Source organism: Dasypus novemcinctus, chromosome 12 (genome assembly GCF_030445035.2).
Source record: "Dasypus novemcinctus isolate mDasNov1 chromosome 12, mDasNov1.1.hap2, whole genome shotgun sequence".
Classification (NCBI taxonomy): Eukaryota; Metazoa; Chordata; class Mammalia; order Cingulata; family Dasypodidae; genus Dasypus; species Dasypus novemcinctus.
The window spans coordinates 51,244,507-51,254,593 of NC_080684.1; the positions used below are offsets into that span (position 1 = coordinate 51,244,507).

Below are 10,087 nucleotides of genomic sequence, written 5' to 3' on the forward strand. Positions count from 1 at the left end.
AAATATATCCTTAAGATGAATCCATTCCTGTGGATGTGGACTCATTTTAAGTAGACCCTGGAATACACTTAACTCAAACAAGTACCACCTAAACATTGGAAAAGTACAACCACTGGTGACCTCAAATTCACCCTAAACAGGATTTCTTTCAGGTAACCCAGAGGTAGACAATAATTGATGTGGACAGCTTAATCCCACAACTGTAGATACAGAAACATGTATTTTTCCCTTTTCCTTTCCTTCCTAGTCCCTTGACATTGGCCAACCTTTTATTTGCAGCCTTACAAGGAGCAACCATCCCAGGCAATTTGTCACATTGCTGTGTCTGTGTCTATTTGGACTCCACAGGAAGGCCTCAGTAATTTGTAATATCCATCAACATTCAGACTTGGATAGTCATAAAAGGTATATGTCACAGAGAACAAATATGGGACAAAGGGATGGACTCCCCATAGATAGATAAAAGAAATGATTGTCCATTGGACTTTACTCGTGAAGAAAAGGGGGCACCCATAGCACAAATTGCCCAGACTGCAGTGAATGTCTCTCTTTGTGTAAGCAATAATATCAGCCCTGGAACTTACTGAGGTAGTCTCCCAGCCAACCTCTGCAATCAGACCTTTTAGTATATGGCAAGGAGAAAGGCAAATGGTTTCCTCATTCCAATGATACAATAACCAAAAAGGATTCTGATGGTAAAGTACTTGACACTTATGATGCCAATCTATATGAAACACCTTTTCTACCACTGGAAACTTTTCAGGGCATTGGAAAGCCAGTGTTATTTTTCTCTATAGCTGTTTTCATCATATTATCTATCTAGACCAATACTCAGGCCTCACTTAGAAACATGCCCCTAAAGGTACTTCACCCATTATAGCTGCTCTTATAGCCTTTTATATAATTATACCACAATGTCCATTGTTTATACCCCACACAACCTCATATATTTACAAATTTTGCCTATAAAGATGCAAACTCCTCCATATGTGGATGTTGAAAGAAGTACAAAAAAAAAACACTGGACCACTGGTAGTACTTAAATTCTAAAGCTGGCTGGCACAGGCTTTTTATTTTTTATAATAGTAATATTATATCCTAATAATGGTGCCACATGAGCCAGCACTCCTGCACGGGCCAGAACACTGCTCGGACCAGCTTGCCTCAAGGGCCAGTTTTCTGCTTGGGCCAGCTAGCCTTCGCTAGGAGACCCTGGGAATCAAACCCTGGACCTCCCATGTGGTAGACAGGAACCCAATCACCTGAGCCACATCTACTTCCCTAATTCATTGTTTTATTTCCAGAAACCTGACTGCAGCTCCAGAGTCTCTCACTTCCAAAATCATGCTGGTAAATCAGGATTTCAATCTGAAGTCCTGCACTTACGATACCTTATAGAACATAGCTACCTTCACTTACTCCCAGAAGATTGTTGCTCCCAAATAATATACCTTTCATGTGTTTCAGAACTCTTGTTGCTGGGGAAGCAGATGTGGCTAAAGCTATTGGACTCCTACCTACCACATGGGAGGTCCATGGTTCGGTTTCTGGTGCCTCCTAAAGAAGACAGTGAGCTGGCACAAGGGGCAGGTGTGGCAAGCTGACACAACAAGATGACACAACAGGAGACACAAGAAGAAAAACATAATGAGAGACACAGCAAAGCAGGGAGCAGAGGTTCCCTTTGCCTCCTAAAAAGGACGAGCAGGATGACAAGCTGGTATGATGGGCAGGCTGGTGAGCTGATGTGACAAAATGATGCACAAGAGACACAAGAGGAAAAACATAATGAGAGACAACAAAGCAGGGAACAGAGGTGGCTTAAACAAATAGGTGCCTCCCTCCCACATCCGAGGTCCCGGGTTCAGTTTCTGGTGCCTCCTAAATAAACAAAGATGCCAAACAGACACAAGTACTAAACAATGAGAGGGTGGGAAGAAACGAAAAAATAGAATAAATCACTCTTGTTGCTGATCTTTGATGGAATCCATTTTCCCAGAGTGGCCTCAACTGGCCAGAATTTCATAACACACTCCCTTTTCCGTGGAATGGACACAAACTTTCCAGCTACCCAGATACCTAGGATATCCCCCTACTACCATGGGACAGCACAAAATCAAACTTCATCAGTGATGCTTTCTACTAAACAGCATAATTAAAGAAGGGAAATATTAAAGGAACTTAAATTGACCTTCAGGTCCTGGGTTACAAAATGGTTCCTGATAAAAGAGACACACGAGGTACATACCCTGTGTAGACTCAATTAGATTTCAGAAATGCAAAGCTTGGAGTACAAAACTTTCAGTTAAGAGCACAAGTAAAAGAGGCTTAATCTCTGACCAATCAGTTTGAGACAAGTTTCCTTCTGCCTTGATATTGCAGTCAGCCAGTAGAACAGAACACACCTTACAACTGTCATTTCCATTCATTTTTGGACTATAAATTCACAATTCCACCCTGACCATTTGGAGCACTTTCTATTATTTCGTGAGGCCCAACTGCGAATGCTTATACTGTTATTAAAGCTCTCCTCTTTCTATTTGCAGTAGCAGAATTTTTGTACTGTTAAAATGACAGTCATATGCATTCATATCCATTCATAGAAAAGTGTATATAAGATAATTTCAAATAAAAAAGATGAGTACAAAATATGAATGCACTCAAGACAATTTCATGAAAATGAATGTTAAGGAAAGATTAGGGCTCATTTTAAGCCGTACAAAATGTTCATTAGGTTTGTTGGTTTGGTTATTTCATGGTTGCTCAGATTCATAATAAAATACAAGAAACTTCCTGTTTGGGAAACAATGCATCTATCCAGTTTTTCCTGAGCCACATCTTTAAGCAATGTCTTTCATCATATTCTTGGTAAATCTTAGGAAATCAGGGCATCCATCTGCAAAAAAAACCTTTATAGTCAGTGTGCCAATAAATAGTTCTTGCATTCCACATAGGAAAGGGTGGAGGCCCAAACCACTAGGAGAAGGAGGAAGTTACCAGATGTTAAATACTGGGATTGTCTGGCCATAGTCATCCTAAAGATCCATCTTTCCAGTCACCATGAAGGCTCTCCTTATTCTGGGACTTCTCCTCCTTTCTGCCAGTGTGCAGGGCAATCAGATGGAAAGGTGTAAATTGGCCAAATCCTTAAAACACTACGGAATGGACAAATTCAAAGGAATCAGCCTAGCACAATGTAAGTCTGCTCTCTTTCACACTTCCAGAGAATTATCTAAAAGGGGAACAGATCCTAGGAGCAGGGGATGATAAAAAGGGGCTTTGAGTGCATGGATTTTTTAACTCTTTGAGGATTTGTTTATTTACAATTGTTTGTAAACATCATCTTATTACAGTACTATCTGAGATATCAGATGCAGGAATAAGGGCACGGAAAAGCAAAATTCCTACCATTCTAAGTACAACAGGGCCTGTTGTACTCCTCTAGTTCCCCTGAATTTTCCAAGTGCTCAGAGTGAATGGTACCCACACATAGGCTGACTACAAGATAGATCTGAGGACCTGGAATATCTCTGTCAAGTCCTCAGTACCTATCTGCAAACCTAGAATGACAGGTGCTGGGGTTTTTTTAATTGCCGTGCATGATATGGGATTTTTAACTGTAATGTTTAAAAATTATGTTGAACTCTCAATACAAAGGTTGGTAGTTTTGCCAAGTAATGACCTTCTGCCCAGTACCCATAGAAGCCAATACTGTGACACCAGGATTTTGAGAAGAGTTATCTTGTGAGTCCTGCTGGCAGTGAGATGGAGGCAATTCAAAACTGTCTCCTTGATGTGAGGATTAAGGGAGCTTTAAAGGATGGGAACAAAGGGAGGGGGGACAGTGATAGGGTTAAGATTTGGTATAACCTGGTTGGTACTTCACAGGAACACCATATATGGTGGTATTATGTCGTGGACCAGATCTTCCGGCTTGAGTGATAACTCACATTCCATTTACTTCTGATGTCTTCTCATCCCCATAATCTTAGTTCCAAGGAAGGTGATTATTGTTCCTAGTGTCTCAGCAGTCATCTAAGGGGCAAGAATCTGTGTTTCTGTGCATACTCCATTTTATAACCTACAGCCAAGCATGGCTGCTTGTGACACAAGCTAAGGAAAAATATGAATTTTGAGAGGAAAAGGGATTCTTATAAAAGGGTTTAGGATTAAATCCTGAGTTTCAGTTGTGACAACAATGAGGGACACCCAGATATCTCATCCATAGTTTCAGTAGAAAACTATTACCCCTTGGTCACTATGTAATAAGAATCCCTGAGACCAGATAATGGAATAATGATGAAAGCATTTAAGTCACTACAGACTCTGCATTTATTAATAGAGTATAGTTTCCTTCCTTATTTTGCAGGATATTGAAAGGACACTTTTCATGAATGAGATATTCCCAAATCTCAAAATGCTTTATGTCTTCTATCAGTGCATATGTCTAATATTTTAGAACAATAAGCTGATTCTAAACATCAATTAAGCTGAAAAAAACACTAAAAAAAAAAAAAAAAGAATTCCTGAAACTGAATGTGAAATTGTTATTATTCTTATTCCCCTGCTGGATTAACTATTTTTCATTTTTTTCCAAACGATGCAAGGTGTGCCCCCAGTAAAAGTCACTTTATATTTTAGTCTGTATTTGTCAACATAATCACTGTACTTTTCAGACCAAATTCAAACCTTTCATCTAAATCCCTATTTTGGGTGAATGGGGTAGATGCATGAAATATTCTTTCCTGTTCTCTAACTCTTTTCTTCCAGATTCTGACTGTTCAAATCTGCCTTTAGCAGTTCAAAGAAATTTTCTCCCTCTGACAAAATCCTCATTTCTTCTTATCAAAACTTTTTCCATCAGCCTATGTATCAACTATGCATTAAGAAATAACACTCTACAACACTGTTGATCTTTCTATTCTGGCTGAATGTTGCCTAAAGGATGGGGAAAGGGTCAAAGCAATGGAATATTTTTTAAAGTATATTATCTTGCTTCACTGGTGTTACAAAGCAAATTGCAACTCAGAGTTCTTTTAGGGATCCTTTAACATCTTAGTGTTACAATATTTTGCAAGTTGAATAAAGCAAATTATTAGGAAAATAGAATTAGCTAAATAGAACTGATTTTATTTTAGTATAAAGCATAAGTGATTTGGTGTTGTGTCTTTATTACTAAAAATAAACTCTTTTCAGGGATGTGTGTGATCAAATGGGAGAGCAATTATAGGACTGATGCTATAAACCACAATACAGACAAGAGCACCGATTATGGGCTTTTTCAGATCAATAGTCGCTACTGGTGTCATGATGGCAAAACCCCAAAAGCATTTAACGGCTGTGGTATATCCTGCAAAGGTAAGAGAGTTAGCATATGCGTGATGGCGCATGGTGCTCTGCTTGTTCTTAAAAGAATAGAGATTCAACCCAGATGTGACAGCCTGGAAGGGCTCATCAGGCACTAGACACCCTCCATCTCAAGTTCTAGGTACTCAGTTCTAGGTACTCAGTGCTAGCTGCCTCATAAGTCCCTAAGAAAGAAATTAAAGGTCTGGGATCATAAAACTTTGGTGTTTTGTAATATATACAAGCTTTTGGAATGGTCTCTTAATTTATCATAATGTCATTTCCCATTTTGAACTTCTTCAAGCTTTTTCAAGAACATTGCCATAATCTCTTTTGTAAGGTCAAGGAAAACTTGGGGGGTCCTTTTTTGTTTGTTTTGCTTTTTGTTATGAAATGTGCGAGAAATATCAAAAGAATGTTGTTTTCATTCCTCATTGCTTCTTTCCCAGTTTTGCTAAAAGATGACATCACAGAAGCTGTGAAGTGTGCAAAGAAGATTGTCAGTACACAAGGCATTAGAGCATGGTAAGTTTTTAAGTGTCGAAGGGGAAAATTAGTTTACCCTAGTATTCCTATGTGTAGTGAGAGGCATTTTCAAAGCCAAAAGCATGATACTGAAAACTAAAAATTGCAATTGCAGAATTATACTAAACAATGAATTATGTTGATACTTGAAGGAACAGGTATCCTCCTGATTCTGAATCTTACTGTCTTCGTCACCAATTTACTTGAGAGGATTTCTAGAGCTTTTAAGCTTTTCTACACTGTACCTTGTCATATCTTGGAAATGGTTTTAGAACAAGGAGAAGTGGAGAGCATGCCGTAGTTGCTGTTGTAAATCCACATAATTCAACAGAGAGATTCAGCATCCTGGTGCTCCATGGGGGCTTTGAGGAGGAGTGGGGTCCTTTGTATACATGCCTCAGCTGATAAAAATATATACATAGATCTATCTATATCTGAGGTCTTATTGACTGATGAAATTCTTTAGTCCCACAGAGGATTTGAAGTATGCTTATTACAATGAAGATGTTTTAACCTTTTGTTGTTTTCTTTTACCCTTCTCCACAGGGTGGCGTGGAAAAAACATTGTCAGAACAAAGACGTCTCGGAGTATGTTAAAGGCTGTGGAGTTTAATCGCTGAGTTTTCCTTCTGCATCGCATTTTCACCTCTTTTTCACATAAGGGAGTAGAAGTCAAGTGACAGGTCACACTGACAATTTTTCCCTTTGAAGCAAATATTTACTAATCTGTTCACTATTTTGATATTAAGCCTACAACATTTTTCAGTTGCTAATAAAATTAATGTAACTGAAAATTTCTCTAAATTCGTTATCAAATACTGAAATACATCTCCAAATTATTTAGTTCTTAATCAGAGAACTAACCTAGACTTAATACTGCATAATACGGTATTCCCCATTATTACACAGAAATGTAACAAAAGATAACCCTAAAACAAATTACTCTTAGCCAAAATCCCAGATGGGTAGGCATCTGATATGTTCATTTTTTTTCAATCATCTCCAAAAGAGTAAAGATAAGTAATTTATATTGGACAATATAAAATTTTTAGAAGAGTAAGATGCCAAGTGGCTAATATTGGAGACGACCTAAATTAAGAATTTCATTTAAATGAAGTGTGTGACCTTTAGCTTAAGTATTTTCTTACTTATGTTAATTTTATGCAGCTTTAAAGTAGACTCACATTTAGACATGAATCTGTAATAGTCCTTTAAGAACTCTCAAATGCATCTTGCTGATCATAAGGGAATATAAAGATGATTAGATGAGCTCTTGCTATTCCTTAATTTTCTTTATTTAGATTCATGCATCATGACTAAGCCCTGAGGCAGATGACTACAAGTATTGAAATAATGGCTATCTTTCTATAGGTGTGAAATTATGCATGTTATAAAATGGCAAATATCATTAAAGGCTTTGCAACTCATACTTTGTCTTCTTTGTCATGCATCTAGTGTCTCTTTAAAAAAAGATATAATTTTTTTAAAAAAGGATTTAGCACACAATATTTTCTATATCCACAACCTATACCCAACAGCTACATATAGTCTGAGAAAAAAATCACAGCATCCTGAGAGACCTCACTTGAAATCTATAACTTCAAATAATGTCAAATGAACCCTCTACTCTGCCTGGTCATGTCAGGCAGTTTTGTGACCCTTCTGTGCTGGTGTCTCCACTCTCCAATATTACCATTTTAATTTCCTCCTCTCTCTTCAAAGACTGGGCACCCCTTCTGGACTCTTCACCCACACCCCAACTGCTACTCTCAGATGACTTGGCCCCATATTATGTAGAGAGAATAGAAGAACCTCTACAAAGTGCTGCTCTCCTTTCCACCAAGCCAGCCAGCACATCCTCCCCTGGGCCTGTTCTCCCTGCTCTCTGTCATCTGGTAAAGGGCCTCTGCTCCTGCCATAGATGGTGTTTACACTTGTGCCCTCAATCCTTCCTTCTAAATATTCAAGTTAGGTTGAGTGTTTCCTATATCCAGAGTGTCCCCCTCTTTTATGGGTCATGCCTATCATTATACAAACTGTTCCAGTAGCCTCCCATTTTACACAGAACCTGCCATTGACCCTACACAACCCGCCTACTACAACTGCATTCTCTGTTCTCTTTTCCAGCGAGACTTTTGGGAGGGATGTCTCAAAAGCCAGTTCCATTCACTCACCTCCTATTCTTTTTTTGATCATCTAACTTGGCTTTTATCCTCACTCAACTAACACTGCTTCTTTGACTTCTCCCATAACTCCTTGTTGCCAAATCCAGTGATCATCTGTTTATCCTAATTGATCTTTCAACAGCATTTAGCAAGTGAACCACTTCATAGACCTAGAAAACTTTTTCTCTCTCAGCTTGTCATACTCTACATCCCACCTCAGAGTCTGCTCTTTCTCACTCTCCCTTGCTGGGTCCTTCTCTGCCATTTAATTTCTAAATTTGGGAGTGCCCCAAGGCTCAATCCTATAACCATTTGATATATCACATAGTTTTCTTTTTTATTTATCTTTTGTTTCTCTCCTCTTATTTAACTATAACTTTCCAAAGGACAGGGATTTTTTTTCCTACTGTTCATAAACATTGAAATAATCTCAACTTTCCAAAACTTGCAAGTACTACAAAGATCTTTTCTTTACCTGAACCAATTCAGAGTAAGTTGCCAATTTAGTGCCCCATCACCCCTGAATACTTGGGTGTGTAATTCCAGACCTTCTCCTCCATAGCCTTTAAAAAAATCATCCAAGGCAGGGATGTAAAATTGATACATTACTACCATCCAAACCTCATATCCCATTCAATTCTATCAATTATCCTAGTAAGCCCTTTAAAATAAAAAGATGCAACTTAGAATCTATTGTTTTAGTTGTCATGTTTATTTATTCTCTTTCAATCTGAATTAGTTCTTCAGTTTATTCTTCACTTTTAGGACCTTGACACTTTGGAGACCAGAGACTTTTTGTTTTGTGGAATATCCCTAAAGTTGGCTGATTCTCTTAGGGATTAGGTAATGAACTTTTGGAAGGAAAAATCCACAGATGGGATTCTGGGTTCTCTTTGCATCCTCTCAGGAGGCACACAATATTGATTTGTCCCATTACTGATGATGTTCACTTTAATCACTTGATTAATGATGATGTCTACAACTTGTCTCTACTATGAATTATTTTGTTGCAAACTTTGAGATGGTTCCTGACCAAATTGCCAATTCATTCACTTATTTATATCATCAGTATGATTCATGGCTTCTTATTTTATTCATTTTGTAATGTGTTGTTATCCATCACTATCATTCAACCGACTTTATGTTGTCCCTGTTTTGACTAATGAAGCCACTTACAGCTGACTTTTATGTCATTGTGATGAGTCCCCATCATTCTTTGAGCACTTCATGCTTCCAGGCAGAAGATGTTCCAAGGCTTATCTTTCTATCGTTTCTCAGCTCCATTCCTAGAATTAGTCATTTCTCTGAGTAGTCTTGATTCTTCTTAGTGGATAATGGTATTTGAAATACAACTACTAGCCAATAAGGTGCCACTGTCCCTAGGGCCAGACAGTGAACAGAGCTACAGGATATATGTATTTACACCACATTTATTTCTATATCTACCAATTGCTATTGTAAGTCAGGAGTCTCACCAATACCTCCACCTCCCATCCCACATGACAGGGCACATATCAGTTTTTTGCCTTTCCATACTGGTAACTCCCTTCTCTGACAATGAAATCCTAGAACCAATTATGCTTAATATTCTTAAATGAATCTTTAATACATTTGATTCATTTGCCTATATTTTTCCAATCTCTCAACACTGTCACACTAAGGAAAAATGCCTTCTTCACCCTACTCAAGTTCTCATATCCTTCATTGGACTATTTCCCCACCCCCATTGCCCCTTCCCCAAACACACACCTGTATGCCCTCCGGACTGTGTTAGAATTCTCACACACCATACTGAGGCACCGTCCTGATAGGAAGAAAGAAAGAAATTGTTGATGCTTGATCATTCCCATATTCCAAACCCCTAGGACGGTGCTCTCAACATGAAACATAATAAATACTGGTTGATAGGATGACTCTCATGCTGATTATTTCACCAAGATATACACACAATAAATATAGGTTGATAGGACAAATCTCATGCTCATTATTCATATACTCCCCTTTGTTGTTCGGTCCAAGACATTGTACACTCTTCAAGCCCACATCTTTCC

General features: G+C 38.3%; 1 protein-coding gene across 1 annotated transcript; it reads left to right on the plus strand.

The window, feature by feature from the left end:
* Positions 1 to 3,030: 3,030 nt before the first annotated feature.
* LOC101423081 (lysozyme C, tracheal isozyme-like) lies at positions 3,031 to 7,298 on the plus strand. The gene is made up of 4 exons (XM_004483848.2): positions 3,031 to 3,196; positions 5,197 to 5,358; positions 5,796 to 5,871; positions 6,418 to 7,298. Exons 1-4 carry the CDS (start codon positions 3,061 to 3,063, stop codon positions 6,482 to 6,484), a joined length of 441 nt encoding a protein of 146 aa, XP_004483905.1. The 5' UTR covers positions 3,031 to 3,060; the 3' UTR covers positions 6,485 to 7,298.
* The last annotated feature ends 2,789 nt before the right edge of the window (positions 7,299 to 10,087 follow it).